Source organism: Anomaloglossus baeobatrachus, chromosome 10, assembly GCF_048569485.1.
Source record: "Anomaloglossus baeobatrachus isolate aAnoBae1 chromosome 10, aAnoBae1.hap1, whole genome shotgun sequence".
NCBI lineage: Eukaryota > Metazoa > Chordata > Amphibia > Anura > Aromobatidae > Anomaloglossus > Anomaloglossus baeobatrachus.
Genome location: NC_134362.1, coordinates 204,982,078 through 205,003,175, shown reverse-complemented (window position 1 = coordinate 205,003,175; position 21,098 = coordinate 204,982,078). Strand labels below are relative to the sequence as shown.

Genomic DNA, 21,098 nt, shown 5'->3' with positions numbered 1-21,098 from the left:
CACTCCAGAACCTTCACTTTGTTCTGCTGTAGCCAATAACAGGTCAACTTGGCCTTGTGTTTTGGATCGTTGTCATGTTGGAACGTCCAAGTACGTCCCATGCGCAGCTTCTGGGCTGATGAGTGCTAATTTGCCTCCAGTATTTTCTGATAACATGCTGCAATCATCTTTCCTTCAGCTTTGACCAAGTTTCCTGCGCCTTTGTAGCTGCACCCCCCCCAAATCAGCGATCCACCTCCATGCTTTTCAGTAGGAATGGTGTTCCTTTCATCATAGGCCTTGTTGACACCTTTACAAATATAATGTTTATGGTTGTGGCCAAAAAGTTCGATTTTGGTCCAATCACTCCAAATTACCTTGTTCCAGAAGTTTGGAGGCTTGTCTCTGTGCTGTTTGGGGGCTTGTCTCTGCTGTTTGGTGTATTGTAGGCGAGATACTTTGTGGCATTTGTGCAGTAATGGCTTTCTTCTGGCGACTCGACCATGCAGCCCATTTTTCTTCACGTTCCTCCTTATTGTGCATCTTGAAGCAGCCTCACCGCTAGTTTTCAGTGAGTCCTGTATTTCAGGCGATGTTATTTGTGGGGTTTTCTTTGCATCCCGAACAATTTTCCTGGTAATCGTGGCCGAAATTTTGTTGGTCTACCTGATCGTGGTTTGGTTTTTACAGAGCCCCTGATTTTCCATTTGTTAATTACAGTTTGAACACTGCTGAGTGGCATTATCACTTCCTTGGATATCTTTTTGTATCCCTTTCCTGTTTTATACAGTTCAACTATCTTTTCCTTTAGATATGTTGAAAATTTTTTTGCTTTCCCCATGACTCACAATCCAGAAACTTCAGTGCCTGGATAAAAGATGCAAGAGTCTGTCTGGACCCCAGAAATCACTCAGCTTTTATGCACACACTGATTACAAGCAAACAGGTCACAGGTGAGGATGTTACCTTTATTAGCCACTCAACACCCATTTGTGTCACCTTCTGTGCATGTTATCAGCCAAAATCACCGGGGTGTGTGAACGTTTCATCAGGGTCATTTGGATGTTTTTGGTTTTCATTATCATCTGACCAAGAAGAATAAGCGGCTTTACCATCTGACCAAGAAGAATGGGCAGCTTTACCATCTGACCAAGAAGAATGGGCAGCTTTACCATCTGAGAAAATAAAGAGCCTCATCCACAACTACCACAAAAGACTTCAAGTTGTCATTGATGTTAGAGGGGGCAATACATGGTATTAAAAACTGGGGGATGAGAACTTTTGATCAGGGCCATTTGGATGGTTTTGGCTGTCATTATGATTTAAAAAGAGAAAACACAGTAGATGACAATAAATGATGTCACCCAAACACTAACCAAGAGTGGAAAAAAAGATTGTGTGTTATTGGAGCACCCCACGGGGGTCTGAGGAATACTCGTCACCAGGCCGGTGGAGGGTCAGGGAGTTGTCACGGGTGGCCCTTGCCCGGTTTCATGACCCCGAGGTGTCCACAAAAGGGTATGGATGGAGAAGGATGATGGGATGAAGAGGATATTGGAAGAAGTAGGTGTCGTGTGACGCCACCTGTGGTACGTGGCCAGGGATTGGCCGTCGCTGTGGGTGCTGTCCTCTGGGGCGGATGGTGTCGCAGCCGGTATGGTTCAGCTCCCCACAGGTAGAGCTAGGCCCTAGGGAGGATGATGAGGGTAGTAGTGACCGTTGGCGCTGGAGCGCGGGACAACGGCGCTGGCAATCAAGGGCTGACTCAGTAGTTGTGGTTCAAGGTTCTTTACTCACAGTCCGGTTGTCACCCTTAGAGTGCCGTCTCTGCCATGATGGGCCCCAGCCGATCCGGGACAATTCAGAGGTCATTGCTGGTGTTCCTACTGTGTGTCGTTTCTGGTTGGTTGTCCCTCCAATCCCGTGGATGGAAAGTGGAAGGGGCTGCGGGTGTTTCCTGCACTCTCTGCAGACCCTGAAATCCCCGGTAGCTGTAGAGAGCCCTGGTTGAGCTACCTGCTCCAAGCCACAGGTCTTGTAGTGCCCCCAGAATTATGAAGTGATGCCTGGACCGAGGTCCTGACTGTGCTCCTCACCCCAAGCTGTGCCCGGGGTAACTGCCCGAGGTGCGAAGATGCTCCTTCCTTTTCCCCAAGTGGTGCTCGCCCCCCAGGTGGTTGTCCTAGTGACCGGGAAAGTCCCATGCCTCATGATGGCCACCCCCCTATCTACCCTAGGTCAACCCCAGTAGAAGAGCACCTGACTGTGTGTGGTTTCTGATTGTGGTGAACACCAGCAGTTAACCTCTTCCTTACCCACGATGAGTACTGCATCTTAAGCGAGATGCAGTACCATGTGGCGACTGAAGCCTCAGGGGCACCAAATTATCATTCATATTCTCTGAAAAAAGGACAACAAAGCAAAAAATCTGCCAGGGTGTGTAAACTTTTGAGCACAACAGTAATACTGCTCCTATGTACAAAAATACAAGTAATGTAACTACTATAATACTGCCCTCCCTTTTGAAGAATATGTGATGCGCAATGTCATGTTTTCTTATCCACTCTTGTAAATTTTCTTTGCTGCCGGTAATTACCGTATTTTTCGTTTTATAAAACGCACCCCAAATTCAGAGCAAGAAAAAGTGGGAAAAAAATGGGGTCCGTTTTGTAATGCGGTGGTGTCTTACGGGGGGGGGGGGCCAGTAGCGGTGGTGGGGGAGGCAGTGCTGGTGCGGCGGCAGAAGCTGCGGCGGAGGCTAAGGCTCCAGCAGGAGTTGGGGATGCGGTGGAGACTGGGTGTGCGGCAGCGTAGACTGGGGCTCGAGCTGCGGCGGAGGCTGGTGCTGCCGTGCTGGGGCAACTGTGCTCGGGCTGCAGCAGCGGAGGTTGGGGCTCAAGCTGCGGCGGAGGCTGGTTCTGCCATGCTGGGGCTTGGGCTGCGGACGGTGCAAGCTTCAAAGAAATGGAGCCCAGAGTCAGCGCAGATTGAGCTCTAGGTTCACTAGTAAGCCGAAATGTCATCTGCAAAAGCGCCACCTCCGGGCGCCATTTTCATGAAGTCCGCTGGAGGGAGATCAATGGGCCAGAGGTGGCGCCTGCGCAGATGACAGCTTGAGCCGAGAGATCCAACTGACTCCAAGCGGCAAAATTTGAAGCTCTCACCGCCCGCCCCGCAGCACCAGCCCAGCCGCCGGAGACCACGCGCAGACCCCGCACAGCTGCTGCAGCAGCCGGAGACCCTGCACTGCAGCTGCTGATGTACCGCCCCGCGCTCGGCTGCAGCCAAGCCGCTCGGGTCCGGGCTCGTGTGTCGGTGGCTCGAGCGCCTCCGGACCGGGGGTCACTTCGCTCTGCAAGGGGGCTGGCGCTTTGAAGGGGGTTTTTTTAGATTTAGAGTTCGTGACGCCACCTACGGGTTTGTGGTGAATGTAGGCACCACCGCTGCCGGTTACTAGGCATCCCGGGGGAGATGTTGGTGCAGCTTGTGATGTTAACCCCTCCGTGGGCAGGGGTGGTGGCCCCGGGACCCGTTTGATGTGGTGCGATGTTGGTGCTCGGCGGGGCAGGACAGTGCGTGGCCCGAGGGCAAAATGGTACTCACTCTGACAGATACACGGGAGTCTCTGGTAAACCAAAAAGATGGTGGTCGGTGCCCGCAGCCGGCTGCTTCAGGTTCCCCAAACAGGCTGGTGGTCCACCTTTCTCTGGCACCTTTTTGTAGTTGTGGATAGCCGTGCTTAGCAACGGGAGTCTGCTCCCCGGCGTGTATGTCGGGAGAGCCCGTTTGCCCGCAGGCGCTGGCCACTTGGATCTCTTGGCCTGAGCGGTGGCCGTTATCCGGAATCGGTGGGCTGTTGCCTTCTTTCGGGACTTGGGTGGGAAAGGACCTAGAGTCCAGACCTCAATCAGTTAATTAACGGGGTCCGGTAGTTTCAGGACCGCGTTTCAGGGTCTGAGTACCCCCACGTGTGCTCCGGTTTCCAGTCGGTTCCCCAGTTCGGTACCGGCGGGCCACTACCCTGTCCCAGTTACCTACGGTTCCACCAGGCTGTCTTCCCGGCTCCTGCAGACGGCCACCACCGTCTGCTTCCTAGCCAAAGTGCCCGGGCTCCTACCCAGGACACTGACAGACTTTACTCCTCTACTCTATTGTCACAACTGCTCTCCTCCTCTCCTCCAACTCAAACTGAACTCTCTTCTGTGTTTCCTGCCTCTGGGCATGTGACCTCCTCGGAGGGCGTGGCCAACTGCCTGGCTCCACCCCCCTGGTGTGGACATCAAGCCCAGAGGGAGGTGACTAGGGATTAGTAGGTTGGCTGCTGTCACCTTATTTGGGGATGGGTGTTGTGCAAGGGCCTAACTGTGACTACCTGGCTAGTCCAGGGCGTCACACTGACACTGCACAGCCGCTCCAGCACCAGCCTCCGCAGATCCTGCACCAGCCAAGCCACCGCAGCCCCCCGCACAGCCGCCACAGCATTTCCCCGGCGTCTTCCGACCACTCCCCACCACCCCGGTAAGCTCCATTCAGATTATAAGACGCACCCCTCACTTTCCAACCAAATTTTTGGGAAGAAAAGTGCGTCTTATAATCCGAAAAATACGGTAGATTATGAATCCTTTTGTGTTTTGCAGGAGGAGGTTGGTATCTTGTTAATCTGCAGCTGACAGTGACGGACGTCAATGATGAATCCCCGCAGTGGACGATGCAGCCGTATCCGTTCTTGGCGACCGTGTCTCCATTGGCCACAGCTGGAACAAACGTGTACAAATTACACGCCATCGATAAGGATGAAGGCGTCAATGGAGAAGTGGAGTATTTCCTTTTGGAAGGTGAAGGGACTCGACGCTTCTGTATATATATATATATATACATATATATATATATATACATATATATATATAAAATACTGCTAAAATCCTAAAAATGTAGCTTCATAAATTTTCAATGGCATAAAATCTCCCGTGTAACATGTGACTAAGTTATTGAATTTTATTTTGACTAATTAAATCTCAATTATTATCCTTCTATCAAGCTTAATTATAAAAATGGAAAAATAAATGGATGATTTATTGTTGTTTTTAAAGTCGAAATTTTACTGATTTTCTTTACATTTGATTCCTTTAATCCAGGCGGTGACACGAGGTTTGGAGTAGATAGAAGCAATGGCTGGATACAGACCACCGGACTAGTCCTGGAGGAAGGTGCAGAGTATCTGCTGACCGTGCAGGCAGCCGATGTGTTTGGGAGAAAAAGCTCACCGGCTCTGGTGTCTGTGATTGCTGGAGAAAGACCCCCCCAATTTAACAATGTCTCTTATATGGTCTATGTACCAGAAAACACACCGGCAGGACATGTGTAAGTTTCCTAGAAAATATGTTCTTTTAAAACTAAAATACTGCCCCCATGTACAAGAATATAACTACTATAATACTGCCCCTATGTACAAGAATATAACTGCTATAATACTGCCACTATGTACAAGAATATAACTACTATAATACTGCCCCTATGTACAAGAATATAACTACTATAATACTGCCCCCTATGTAGAAGAATGTAACTACTATAATACTGCCCCCTATGTACAAGAATATAACTACTATAATACTGCTCCCTATGTACAAGAATACTGCCCCTATATACAAGAATATAACTACTATAATACTGCTCCTATGTACAAGAATATAACTACTATAATACTGCTCCTATATACAAGAATATAACTACTATAATACTGCTCCTATATACAAGAATATAACTACTATAATACTGCCCCTATATACAAGAATATAACTACTATAATACTGCCCCTATGTACAAGAATATAACTACTATAATACTGCTCCTATGTACAAGAATATAACTACTATAATACTGCCCCTATGTACAAGAATATAACTACTATAATACTGCTCCTATGTACAAGAATATAACTACTATAATACTGCCCCTATGTACAAAAATATAACTACTATAATACTGCCCCTATGTACAAGAATACTGCCCCTATATACAAGAATATAACTACTATAATAAAGCCCCTATGTACAAGAATACTGCCCCTATATACAAGAATATAACTACTATAATACTGCCCCTATATACAAGAATATAACTACTATAATACTGCCCCTATGTACAAGAATATAACTACTATAATACTGCTCCTATGTACAAGAATATAACTACTATAATACTGCCCCTATGTACAAGAATATAACTACTATAATACTGCCCCTATGTACAAGAATATAACTACTATAATACTGCCCCCTATGTACAAGAATATAACTACTATATTACTGCTCCTATGTACAAGAATATAACTACTATAATACTGCCCCTATGTACAAGAATTTAACTACTATATTACTGCTCCTATGTACAAGAATATAACTACTATAATACTGCCCCTATGTACAAGAATATAATTACTATAATACTGCCCCTATGTACAAGAATATAACTACTATAATACTGCCCCTATGTACAAGAATATAACTACTATAATACTGCCCCCTATGTACAAGAATATAACTGCTATAATACTGCCCCTATGTACAAGAATATAACTGCTATAATACTGCCTCCTATGTACAAGAATATAACTACTATAATACAGCCCCCTATGTACAGGAATATAACTACTATAATATTGCTCCTATGTACAAGAATATAACTACTATAATACTGCCCCCTATATACAAGAATCTAACTACTATAATACTGCTCCTATGTACAAGAATATAACTACTATAATACCGCTCTTTATGTATAAGAATTTAGCTGTTATAATATAAGCCTGAGCAGGGAGATACATTTGCTCATTTGATTGATATTAACCCTATAACTTTCTCGGCTCCTTTGTATCCTTAACATGTATTTTCTGAAATTGTTCCGGTGGAAAGAGTTTTGTCTCTACGTGATAAATGGAGGAAATTGCTAAACAAGCAACTCGGAAATTACCTGTTGCTAATGTTTCTGGTCAGAGGTGACTGGTCTCCTCGTCAAGGAGCAAGAGCTTGTAAGCGCTTTGCTATATAGCTTGGAAGTGCTGCTCTGAAGGTGGCTGGATTGAGCTATAATTTTGTGCTTTTTATTCTGTTATCGGTACAGTTCGGTTTTTGCAGTGAAACGGTGACGATGGTCCGGATTGGGAATTTTCAGGCGGGGAGGCGGGGGAGCGGCGTACTCCTGATGATGAGGTTTTTGTTATGTTTTTTTTACTTTTTCAGGCTGCTGTCGGTGTCGGCAAAGTCTCATCAGAATCGCGCTTTAAGCTACAGTCTTGTCAGCAACCCGAACCATATATTCAGCATTCACCAGCGCCGGGGGGACATCGCGTTATCCCGGAGTGTGGACTTTGAGACCGAACCCGACCAGTATCTGTTACTGGTGAGAGCGAGCGAGGAGCGGCGGCCGCTGAGCAGCTCCGTGGAGGTGAACTATTATCTAATGCTGAAAAGTCTGCACGTATGAGCCAGCTTTTACACCTATATGAATAGGACGGGTCTTGGGAGCGGTTCCTGAAGCTTTTTCAGTTGATTTTTGGAGAATTCCGTTTCCAAATTAGCCTGAAAGAAATGTTGTGTGAATATAACCCAAGAGTTACAGAAGCTTTCAATATGAGCTCGCTGATATATTCTTAGTTAGCTCATTCTGCAGCCATAAAATACATAAAAAGCCAAAGATAATAGGAGGAAAACGGTGCTGAATTTCTAATGAAGCCAGATTGCAAAAATTACTTTTAGTCCAAAATAGAAGCCCTTAAACAGGACTTGTTGCCTTTTCATAAATATATAAAAATATATATATATATATATATATATATATATATATATATATATATATATATATATATATATATATATATATTTGGTGTAGTTGCTGCTGTTCCTCTAAATCCGATGCGGTTGTTCTTTTGCTCCTGCGCTTCTCCATTCCATCATCATCTTTTAGCCATCAGCTTTATACTCCAGAGCTGTCTTTACTATTCTGCTGGTGGAGTTACTATGCAGATAAATTACTGATTCTGTATTCTACTCCAGAGCTGCACTCACTATTCTGCTGGTGCAGTCACTGTGTACATACGTTACATTACTGATCCTGAGTTACCTCCTGTACTATACTCCAGAGCTGCACTCACTATTCTGCTGGTGCAGTCACTGTGTACATACATTACATTACTGATCCTCAGTTACCTCCTGTACTATACTCCAGAGCTGCACTCACTATTCTGCTGGTGCAGTCACTGTGTACATACGTTACATTACTGATCCTGAGTTCCCTCCTGTATTATACTCCAGAGCTGCACTCGCTATTCTGCTGGTGCAGTCACTGTGTACATATATTACATTACTGATCCTGAGTTACCTCCTGTATTATACTCCAGAGCTGCACTCACTATTCTGCTGGTGCAGTCACTGTGTACATACATTACATTACTGATCCTGAGTTACCTCCTGTATTATACTCCAGAGCTGCACTCACTATTCTGCTGGTGCAGTCCCTGTATACATACATTACATTACTGATCCTGAGTTACCTCCCATATTATACTCCAGAGCTGCACTCACTATTCTGCTGGTGCAGTTACCATGTACCTCATTACATTACTGATTCTGTATTATACTCCAGAGCTGCACTCACTATTCTGTTGGTGCTGTCACCATGTACATCATTACATTACTGATTCTGTATTATACTCCAGAGCTGCACTCACTATTCTGTTGGTGCAGTCACCATGTACATCATTACATTACTGATTCTGTATTATACTTCAGAGCTGCACTCACTATTCTGTTGGTGCAGTCACCATGTACATCATTACATTACTGATTCTGTATTATACTTCAGAGCTGCACTCACTATTCTGTTGGTGCAGTCACCATGTACATCATTACATTACTGATTCTGTATTATACTTCAGAGCTGCACTCACTATTCTGTTGGTGCAGTCACCATGTACATCATTACATTACTGATTCTGTATTATACTTCAGAGCTGTACTCACTATTCTGTTGAGGGAGTTTCTAGGTTTTCAATCTCATTTTAATAAACCTTAACATTAAGTTGTGATATTAATAGGGGGGAGATGTCCTCAGAACCTCATCTTTTGGTGGGTGCCGGCTGCGCCCCTCATTCTTGAGGACTTTTTCTGTCCTGCATTACACAGACAACTCACTGAATTGGATGGGTGCTGTGTAATGTCATTTCCCCTGACAGTTGGGGGGTCTCGGACCCTTTAGATGAGTAGCGGAGAAGCCCCCTTAATGTCCAGTTCCTGCCTTGTAGGTCTGTGGCTTTGTAGGTGCCACGGTTTGGACCACGCTGGTAATAAGAGGCTCTCGGTGACTCCTGCCATAGGGTCCCCTCTCAGGGGCTGCAGTTTTGGGTGGAAGGTGAGAGCCGCCCTGGATACAGACACTGGCATGTGCTATACATGTATTAAAGGGCGAGTTTATGACCCAGGCATAACGCTGATATGTGGACGGGGATTTTACGGCTCCGAGCGCGAGAGGCGGGCGCACACTGAATCATTTTTATATCAAGATATTAGTGTCCGTTTTACTGCGCGCTGCTGAAACTCTCACTTGGTTAATGGAAATGTCTTGCAGGTTGTGGTGGTGATTACAGACATAAATGATTGCACCCCCGAATTCCAGCAGACAATCTATAGCAGAGACGGCGTCCCTGAGACTGTGCCCGTGGCCACCTCTCTCCTGCAAGGTTAGTATATCCTCGTTATATGGCTGACGTGCAATAAATTCTGCTGGAAACCCATCCGAGGAAGCGTAAGTACTGCTGTTTATTCAGCGCACTCCGTCCAGGCCGGCCGGCGAGAGGTTTCGATGCATGATGGCTGATGTATTGACCGATGATGAATAAGGAGTTGCAAAAATGTAAGCGTTGCTTGGGGTAGTCATGTTCCCCAACTCCAATCATCAAGAGCCACCAACAGATCATGTTTTCCAAAAATTCCCTCACCTGTGCAATACCAAGGAAACTTTATCTGTTGGTGGCTCTTGAGGATTGAGGTTGAGGAACACTGTCCTACATGAATCCAAAAAAAAGCTGAAGAACCAAGGGTTCAGCTTTATAGAACCAAGAGATGATGACTTTTGCCTACATCATGCATCAACAATAAGGACGATTAGGTTATATCTGCCATATTCCAACCCAAAAAAGTGTGACATCATCTGCTACTTGGAAATTTCAGACCATGGTCAAGACAAAAATGAAAGCCTAGAGAGTACATAATCATTAGAAGGGGGGTCTTGTTGGGAGCCAAAAGTTACCTTCACGGTATCGATGGGCATCAACCAAAATTATCCAACTCATCTGGTCACCATTTATGGTCAATTGACCTTGGTTAGCCAATGCACCCATGACTAATGGAGACATAGGTGCTCTCGTCCGTTGGCCTGGTTGTCTTCAGAAAGACCAGATGGACCAGGGTTCATCCCACTGAACGCCCGCACTCCTTCTCCGTGGGCAAAACACTACTCAGACAACACAGGGTGAGGGAACCAAACTTTGGTAAGACTTCACCAACAGGCAAAAACATATCGTACATTCCCATCAAGAACACAAGATGGTACAAGCGTCAGAGTCTCACGTTTCGGTTGGCCCACCAGGGATTAGAATCTTAGTGATTTTGTGGCTTCCAGGGTTAACTATCCCAGCCAGAAGGTCCCCGCTATGTCAGGCATCCACTGAAAGAAGGTAACAGCAAGCTTTGGAGCTGACCGAGCACAACAAGCTATGTAGTCAGGCGACTGAATTGTTCCAACATGGGTTCTCCAAGCAAAGTTGTGGGCTCAGTGTTCAGCAGTGAAAAATTCTGTGATCCTCCAGCTGAAACCATGCATCCTGAGCTGAAGTCCTATAGAATGAATGAAATAAAGCCGGTATGTGATCCTTCAGCTGTAACTGTTGATCGTAGGCTGAAATCATGTAGAATGAATGAAGTGAAGCAGTTCTGTGATCCTTCAGCTGGAACCGTGCTTCCTAGGTTGAAGTCCTATAGAATGAATCAAGTGAAGCAGTTCTGTGATCCTTAGGTGGATTCATGGATCCTACGCGGAAATCCTATAGAATGAATGAAGTGAAGCAGTTCTGTGATCATTCACCTGGAACCATGCTTCTTAGGTTGAAGTCCTAAAGAATAAATCAAATGAAGCAGTTCTGTGATCCTTCAGCTGGAACCATGGATCCTAAGCTGAAATCCTGTAAAATGAATGAAGTGAAGCACTTATGTGATCCTCTAGCTGAAACCATAGATCCTAGGCTGAAGTCTTGTAGAATATCAATCTGGTGACAGAAGAAAGGCCCCTTTTATACCCCTCAGTTCTCATTTCAGGATATTGTGTCTTACAGTATTGGTTGGAGATGGCTGCTCTCTCATTGGTCGCTAGTTCAATCTGATTGAATAATTTTGCTCTGAATTATGTAGTCAAAGGGGCTGAGGCAATACACATTTAACAGATAATCCGCATTTAACAAACAATAGGGCTCCGATCAGTCTGACATGAGACAATGGCTAACTTCTCTTGATTTAACAAACAAAGGAACCAGAAGTCTGGCCTAATTAAGGATAGTTCACCACCACACACAAGTGGCCAGACACTGAGAAGTCACAATTTTTCTACCAAAAATGTCTTCCATCCAATGGAAAGGTGATAATCATTTGATTGGTACCTCAACTATTTGCCAGTACTGAGGCTTATGTCTCCTTTTTTGTCCTGGTTGCACTATTGAGGAGGAGTAGAATGGGTGAGACGGTCATTTATGAATTTGGCAACAATAAAGCTAGCGGAGTGCTTGGTGTCATGGGGTCCTGCTCCGATATCACATAATCAACAGAGCGAGAGCTGTGTGAACAGTCCAAAGATCCTTTATTACAAGCAAATCAGAAAATCCATAAAATAATCCACCATACAGAGGGTAAAATAGTCCAAACACGGATATAGTCCAGTAAGCGATAAATGTCCATGTCTCTCTGGGGTGCTGCCTGTAGCTGCAGCTTCTCCCACAGAGGATGAATCTTCCTGCTTCACTTTTGAAGTTCTCAGCGAGACTGACTAATCTCCCAGGTAAGACAAAACAATCACTGATCTCGGGGAGAGCAGTCAGAGAAAAACACTGCCGGCAGCCAGCGAAGTGTCGAGACTCCTAACAGAGGCTCCACTGACCCTTTTGATTTGCATACTTCAGAGAGGGCAATGCACCTAGGATTTCACTGTGTTGAGCGCCTTTGTTGGCTGCCGGCAGTGTTCTTCTCTGGCTGGTCTCCCCCAAATCAGTGATTGTTTTGTCTTACCTGGGAGATTAGTCAGTCTGGCTGAGAACTTCAAAAGTGAAGCAGGAAGATTCATCCTCTGTGGGAGAAGCTGCGGCTACAGGCAGCACCCCAGAGAGACCTGGACATTTATCGCTTTCTGGACTATATCCGTGTTTGGGCTATTTTACCCTCTGTATGGTGGATTATTTTATGGACTTTCTGATTTGCTTGGCATAAAGGATCTGTGGATTATTCACCCTAGGCATTGCTCCCACCTGGCCAGAATCCTACTCCACACTGATTAGGGGCAATACCCCGAAACAGCTGTCTGTGGATGGATACCTGGCCTTGGTATTTCCCTTGTCATTTCTTTAAATTCGTCAAGAGCTGGATATTGACTAAATGTGCCACTTAATATGGTGGTTATGGTGGTCTCCTAAAAAGAGCCACTCCTTGGCTAGGTCCTTCCCGAAGGGATATCTGGCTATTTTTCCGTGTCGAGACTCATAACAGAGGCTCCACGGACCCTTTTGATTTTAATCTTCCAGGTAAGCAGAGAGTTTGGTGGATTCCAGGCCCCCCTCCCCCAGACTTAGGCTGCTTTACATGAAAGCACCCGCCCCCGTCGGTTGTGCGTCACGGGCAAATCGCTGCCCGTGGCGCACAACATCGGTAGCAGCCGTCACACGGACTTACCTGCCTAACAACGTCGCTGTGGCCGGCAAACCGCCTCTTTTCTAAGGGGACGGTTCGTGCGGCGTCACAGTGACGTCACACGGCAGGCAGCCAATAGAAGCGGAGGGGCGGAGAGCAGCCAAAGGAAAGACACGCCCACCTCGTTGCCGGAGGACGCAGGTACGGTGTTGTTCGTCGTTCCTGGGGTGTCACACGTAGCGATGTGTGCTGCCTCAGGAACGACGAACAACCTGCGTCCTGCACCAGCAACGATATTTAGGATTTGAACGAAGTGTCAACGATCAATGATTAGGTGAGTACTTTTGATCGTTAGCGGTCGGTCGTACGTTTCACACGCAACGTCGTCGCTAACGAGGCCGGATGTGCGTCACGAATTCAATGACCCCAACAACATCTCGTTAGCGATGTCGTTGCGTGTAAAGCCCCCTTTAGGGACAAAAGCCCAGCAGGGGGTGATTAACCTGCAAACAGGACAATGTACACAGAATGGACAGAGAGCACCACGCCTAAAATAACGATCGTTTCATGACTGGCAGCTCCATTCGGACGCATGTGGGACCCATGCCGACCGAACAATGATCACTTTTCCAGTTGATAATGGGAGAGTTTTTCTAGAACTAGACTGGAATGCCCCTTTAAATGTGCAGATACTGCGTTGGCTTCTCCTATAATTAGACCCAGTATGTGTAAAAGATGGGGAAATTGGATTGTAATCTCCTGAGGACAGGGACCTGCTGCCATCCGTTGCTTGTTAGATGCATTGAATGTGGCAAAACAGGGATGCTGTGAAACTATTTTTTTTTGCAAAAAAAAAAAAAAACATAAAAAAGAAGATTCCGTCTTTTGTGCCTTTTGAAGTTGTGAAATGTCGAGGAGCGAGAGCCCAGAACAAAGGCGTGAAATGATGTGACTACAGGCAGCGCGTATGTTCTCAATAACAACGGCATAATTATCTTGGCTTTAAACTACCGGTCCCTTTCTCCCTTTAATAACACGGTGTATTGATGTATCACTTGTGCTAATTGTCCTCCTGTATAAGCAATTATTTTCTTTTTTCCCCTCTCTCCCTTTCTCATCAGTGACAGCCACTGACTGTGACTCCGGCGTGAGCGGGGACTTCTCATACTTCACTCTCAGCCCTGATTTCGGCATCTCCGCGCAGGGCACCATTAGCCCAGCACGCCGCCTGGATTACGAGAGACCCAGTCATCTGTACGAGTTTGTCATCCTGGCAATAGACCGCGGGGAATCGCCAAACACCGGGACGGCCACCGTCCGGATCCGGGTCACCAACCTCAACGACGAAGCCCCAGAATTTTCCCAAAACATGTCAGTACAAAATATTTTATTTTTATTTATTTTTTTATTTTTTATTTTTTTTTTGCTAATTGAACCAGTAGGGGTTATCATTATCTATAATGGCCATCTGCTGTAAAAGCGAAGCCGGCGCTCTTCTCTGCGTCAAACATTTATCAATTTATTCGCCAGCCCTGCACCTTAATCCATTAATGAGAAATGTCTGTTCATACCGGTCCCTGGAAGAGGTGATATTTGTGTAGAAATCTCTAAATGTGTAATGCCTCATGTCACCTGCGGGGGCAGTGTAGGGAACGTGAACACTGTGTAATGCCTCATGTCACCTGCGGGGGCATTGTAGGAAAAGTGAGCACTGCATAATAATTACATAGTGTTCACTTTTCCTACACTGCCCCCGCAGATGACATGAGGCATTACACAGTGTTCACTTTCCCTACACTGCCCCCGCAGGTGACATGAGGCATTATACAGTGTTCACTTTACCAACACTGCCCCCGCAGGTGACATGAGGCATTATACAGTGTTCACGTTCCCTACACTGCCCCCGCAGGTGACATGAGGCATTATACAGTGTTCACGTTCCCTACACTGCCCCCGCAGGTGACATGAGGCATTATACAGTGTTCACTTTACCTACACTGCCCCCGCAGGTGACATCAGGCATTATACAGTGTTCACTTTACCAACACTGCCCCCGCAGGTGACATGAGGCATTATTGTACAGTGTTCACTTTACCAACACTGCCCCCACAGGTGACATGAGGCATTATACAGTGTTCACGTTCCCTACACTGCCCCCGCAGGTGACATGAGGCATTATTGTACAGTGTTCACTTTACCAACACTGCCCCTGCAGGTGACATGAGGCATTACACAGTGTTCACTTTCCCTACACTGCCCCCGCAGGTGACATGAGGCATTACACAGTGTTCACTTTCCCTACACTGCCCCCGCAGGTGACATGAGCCATTACACAGTGTTCACTTTCCCTACACTGCCCCTACAGGTGACATGAAACCGTGTAGGGAAAGTGAACACTGTATAATGCCTCATGTCACCTGCGGGGGCAGTGTAGGGAAAGTGAACACTGTGTAATGCCTCATGTCACCTGTGGGTGCAGTGTAGAGAAAGTGGACATTGTGTAATTCCTCATGTCAAATGTGGGGGCAGTGTAGGGAAAGTGAATACTGTGTAATGCCTGATGTCACCTGTGGGGGCAGTGTAGGGAAAGTGAACACTGTATAATACGTCATGTCACCTGTAGGGGCAGTGTAGGGAAAGTGAACACTGTGTAATGCCTCATGTCACCTTCGGGGGCAGTGTAGGGAAAGTGAACACTGTGTAATGGCTCATGTCACCTTCGGGGGCAGTGTAGGGAAAGTGAACACTGTGTAATGCCTCATGTCACCTGCGGGGGCAGTGTAGAGAAAGTGAACACTGTATAATACCTCATGTCACTTGCGGGGGCAGTGTAGGGAAAGTGAACACTGTGTATTTCCTCATGTCAAATGTGGGGGCAGTGTAGGGAAAGTGAACACTGTGTAATACCTCATGTCACCTGTGGGGGCAGTGTTGGTAAAGTGAACACTGTATAATGCCTCATATCACCTGCGGGGGCAGTGTAGGGAAAGTGAACACTGTATAATACCTCATGTCACCTGTGGGGGCAGTGTTGGTAAAGTGAACACTGTATAATGCCTCATATCACCTGCGGGGGCAGTGTTGGTAAAGTGAACACTGTATAATGCCTCATGTCACCTGCGGGGGCAGTGTTGGTAAAGTGAACACTGTATAATTCCTCATGTCACCTGCAGGGGCAGTGTAGGGAAAGTGAACACTGTGTAATGCCTCATCTGACCTGAGGGGGGCAGTGTAGAGAAAGTGAACACTGTGTAATGGCTCATGTCACCTGCGGGGGCAGTGTAGGGAAGTGAACACTGCGTAATGCCTCATGTCACCTGAGGGGGGCAGTGTAGGGAAAGTGAACACTGTATAATACCTCATGTCACCTGTAGGGACAGTGTAGGGAAAGTGAACACTGTGTAATGCCTGATGTCACCTGTAGGGGCAGTGTAGGGAAAGTGAACACTGTGTAATGCCTGATGTCACCTGTAGGGGCAGTGTAGGGAAAGTGAACACTGTATAATACCTCATGTCACCTGCAGGGGCAGTGTAGGGAAAGTGAACACTGTATAATACCTCATGTCACCTGTAGGGGCAGTGTAGGGAAAGTGAACACTGTATAATACCTCATGTCACCTGTAGGGGCAGTGTAGGGAAAGTTTACTCTATAATACCTCATGTCACCTGTAGGGGCAGTGTAGGGAAAGTGAACACTGTATAATTCCTCATGTCACCTGCGGGGGCAGTGTAAGGAAAGTGAACACTGTATAATGCCTCATGTTACCTGCGGGGGCAGTGTAGGGAAAGTGAACACTGTGTAATGCCTCATCTGACCTGAGGGGGGCAGTGTAGAGAAAGTGAACACTGTGTAATGGCTCATGTCACCTGTGGGGGCAGTGTAGGGAAAGTGAACACTGTATAATACGTCATGTCACCTGTGGGGGCAGTGTAGGGAAAGTGAACACTGTGTAATTCCTCATGTCACCTGCGGGGGCAGTGTAGGGAAAGTGAACACTGTGTAATTCCTCATGTCACCTGTAGGGGCAGTGTAGGGAAAGTGAACACTGTGTAATGCCTGATGTTACCTGTGGGGGCAGTGTAGGGAAAGTGAACACTGTATAATACCTCATGTCACCTGTAGGGGCAGTGTAGGGAAAGTGAACACTGTATAATACCTCATGTCACCTGTGGGGGCAGTGTAGGGAAAGTGAATACTGTATAATACCTCATGTCACCTGTAGGGGCAGTGTAGGGAAAGTGAACACTGTATAATACCTCATGTCACCTGTAGGGGCAGTGTAGGGAAAGTGAACACTGTATAATACCTCATGTCACCTGTAGGGGCAGTGTAGGGAAAGTGAACACTGTATAATTCCTCATGTCACCTGCGGGGGCAGTGTAGGGAAAGTGAAAACTGTATACTTCCTCATGTCACCTGCGGGGGCAGTGTAAGGAAAGTGAACACTGTATAATGCCTCATGTTACCTGCGGGGGCAGTGTAAGGAAAGTGAACACTGTATAATGCCTCATGTTACCTGCGGGGGCAGTGTAGGGAAAGTGAACACTGTGTAATGCCTCATCTGACCTGAGGGGGGCAGTGTAGAGAAAGTGAACACTGTGTAATGGCTCATGTCACCTGTGGGGGCAGTGTAGGGAAAGTGAACACTGTATAATACGTCATGTCACCTGTGGGGGCAGTGTAGGGAAAGTGAACACTGTGTAATTCCTCATGTCACCTGCGGGGGCAGTGTAGGGAAAGTGAACACTGTGTAATTCCTCATGTCACCTGTAGGGGCAGTGTAGGGAAAGTGAACACTGTGTAATGCCTGATGTTACCTGTGGGGGCAGTGTAGGGAAAGTGAACACTGTATAATACCTCATGTCACCTGTAGGGGCAGTGTAGGGAAAGTGAACACTGTATAATACCTCATGTCACCTGTGGGGGCAGTGTAGGGAAAGTGAATACTGTATAATACCTCATGTCACCTGTAGGGGCAGTGTAGGGAAAGTGAACACTGTATAATACCTCATGTCACCTGTAGGGGCAGTGTAGGGAAAGTGAACACTGTATAATACCTCATGTCACCTGTAGGGGCAGTGTAGGGAAAGTGAACACTGTATAATTCCTCATGTCACCTGCGGGGGCAGTGTAGGGAAAGTGAAAACTGTATACTTCCTCATGTCACCTGCGGGGGCAGTGTAAGGAAAGTGAACACTGTATAATGCCTCATGTTACCTGCGGGGGCAGTGTAGGGAAAGTGAACACTGTATAATACGTCATGTCACCTGTAGGGGCAGTGTAGGGAAAGTTAACACTGTGTAATTCCTCATGTCACCTGCGGGGGCAGTGTAGGGAAAGTGAACACTGTGTAATTCCTCATGTCACCTGTAGGGGCAGTGTAGGGAAAGTGAACACTGTGTAATGCCTGATGTTACCTGTGGGGGCAGTGTAGGGAAAGTGAACACTGTATAATACCTCATGTCACCTGTAGGGGCAGTGTAGGGAAAGTGAACACTGTATAATACCTCATGTCACCTGTAGGGGCAGTGTAGGGAAAGTGAACACTGTATAATACCTCATGTCACCTGTGGGGGCAGTGTAGGGAAAGTGAATACTGTATAATACCTCATGTCACCTGTAGGGGCAGTGTAGGGAAAGTGAACACTGTATAATACCTCATGTCTCCTGTAGGGGCAGTGTAGGGAAAGTGAACACTGTATAATGCCTCATGTTACCTGCGGGGGCAGTGTAGGGAAAGTGAAAACTGTATACTTCCTCATGTCTCCTGTAGGGGCAGTGTAGGGAAAGTGAACACTGTATAATACCTCATGTCACCTGTAGGGGCAGTGTAGGGAAAGTGAACACTGTGTAATGCCTGATGTTACCTGTAGGGAAAGTTTACTCTATAATACCTCATGTCACCTGTAGGGGCAGTGTAGGGAAAGTGAACACTGTATAATTCCTCATGTCACCTGCGGGGGCAGTGTAGGGAAAGTGAAAACTGTATAATTCCTCATGTCACCTGCGGGGGCAGTGTAAGGAAAGTGAACACTGTATAATGCCTCATGTTACCTGCGGGGGCAGTGTAGGGAAAGTGAACACTGTGTAATGCCTCATCTGACCTGAGGGGGGCAGTGTAGGGAAAGTGAACACTGTGTAATGCCTCATCTGACCTGAGGGGGGCAGTGTAGGGAAAGTGAACACTGTGTAATGCCTCATCTGACCTGAGGGGGGCAGTGTAGAGAAAGTGAACACTGTGTAATGCCACATACCTGTTTTATTTAAGAAATAGCGCCACTTCCGTCCACAGGTTGTATTTGGTATTGCAGGTCATCCCCATTCACTTTAAATGAGTTGAGCTGCAATACCAGACACAACCCAAAGCCAAGGGAGGCGCTATTTCTAGAAGAAAGCAGCCATGGTGGAACAACGTGACTGCATACCACTGCGATAACAACCATGATGGTGGCCGTATCATAGACTAAAGTGACCTATAATGACCCGGACACTGATTGCGGCAGTTGAGTGGTCTGGTCGCACCCCTGGAGGTCGCCCGTTAGCTCGGGCCCCGCGTTGCTCTTCTGTAGATTGGCCCCCAGCGCTTGGTTCTGCATGGCTGCTGATTACCTTCCTGTATAGCCGCGTCTTACATGGAAATGCTCGGTAAATTACAATTGCACCGTATAAGTGGGGGAATAATTGGCCTGTTCAGATATTGATTATGGTATTTTCATTCTTCGCTCTGCTGTACAGTATTGATCTGAGTCACTGCCTCACTAAACACTCGCCCTGAAATACACAACGGATGGAGGCGAGAAGCTAAAAATACAGGAATCTACAAATGAACCGCAATGGAAACTGTAACCTGCAACAATGTATGGACGGATCTATAGCACGCGGGAAATGTATACAATGGTCGAAAACATTCTGCGATAAAAAATACATGCGTGGTCCAAATTGTTGGGCCCCCTCGGACAGAAATGATGGCGCCCTCATCCTCCTCCTTAACTTAATATTTTGTTGCACAAGCTTTTGATGCACTCACACGATTCCTGTAACTGTCAATGAGACTTCTGCGCCTCTCGACTGGTATTTTGGCCGCTAATCAAGAGTAAACTGCTCCTTGTGTCGTGTGTGTTGCCTTTTCCAGACGTTTCAGCTCTTTCCAATAGGATTTAGGTCCCGGCTCATAGAAGCCACTTCAGAATAGTCCAATGTTTTACTCCTAGCCATTCTTGGATGTTCTTTGCTGTGTGTTTTGGGTCATAGACCCATGACCTGCGACTAAGACCAAGCTTTCTGACACTGGGCAGCACATTTCTCTCTAGAATCCTTTCATGGTCTTGAGATTTCATTGTACTCTGCACAGATTCAAGATCCCCTGTGCCAGATGCAGCAAAACAGCACCAGAACATTACTAAGCCTCCACCATGTTTCACAGTAGGGACAGTGTTCTTTTCTTGATACGCTTAATTTTTCTGTCTCTGTACATAGATCTGATGTGCCTTGCCAAAAAGTTCATTTTTTGTGTCATCTGTCCATAGGACATTCTCCCAGAAGCTTTGTGGCTTGTCAACATGTATTTTGGCAGATTCCAGTCTGGCTTTTTTTTATGATTTCTTTGATTTGTCATCAATTCTCCTCCTGTGGCCACGTCCAGGGAGATTGGCTACAGTCCCATGGATCTTACATTTCTGAATATGAGCAACTGTATTCACAGGAACATCAAGCTGCTTAGAGATGGTCCTATAACCTTTATAAACCTGATAAATTTCTATATATTCCTAGTAAATTATGAAATGTGATTATCCAATACTTTGCCCCAGACTTCAATATTCAATGGGATCAGCAACATTAAGAAAATTTCTTTTCTCTAAAGGTTTAGTAGATTTGTAAATTATTTGCTGATCCCGAGTTAGATCCTGCACAATACTCCAGAGCTGCACTCACTATTCTGCTGGTGCAGTCACTGTGTACATTACATTACTGATCCTGAGTTACCTCCTGTATTATACTCCAGAGCTGCACTCACTATTCTGCTGGTGCAGTCACTGTGTACATACATTACTGATCCTGAGTTACCTCCTGTATTATACTCCAGAGCTGCACTCACTATTCTGCTGGTGCAGTCACTGTGTACATACATTACATTACTGATCCTGAGTTACCTCCTGTATTATACTCCAGAGCTG

At 46.3% G+C, this 21,098-nt stretch overlaps 1 protein-coding gene across 1 annotated transcript in view; it reads left to right on the top strand.

The window, feature by feature from the left end:
* The window catches only part of LOC142254840 (neural-cadherin-like), a 184,631-nt gene that overhangs the window by 73,970 nt on the left and 89,563 nt on the right, over positions 1–21,098 (top strand). Inside the window, exons 2-6 of the mRNA XM_075326173.1 lie at positions 4,617–4,814; positions 5,115–5,340; positions 7,221–7,425; positions 9,604–9,715; positions 14,045–14,294. Of these exons, the coding sequence (XP_075182288.1) occupies positions 4,617–4,814; positions 5,115–5,340; positions 7,221–7,425; positions 9,604–9,715; positions 14,045–14,294 (991 nt within the window). The remainder of the gene's footprint in view (positions 1–4,616; positions 4,815–5,114; positions 5,341–7,220; positions 7,426–9,603; positions 9,716–14,044; positions 14,295–21,098) is intronic.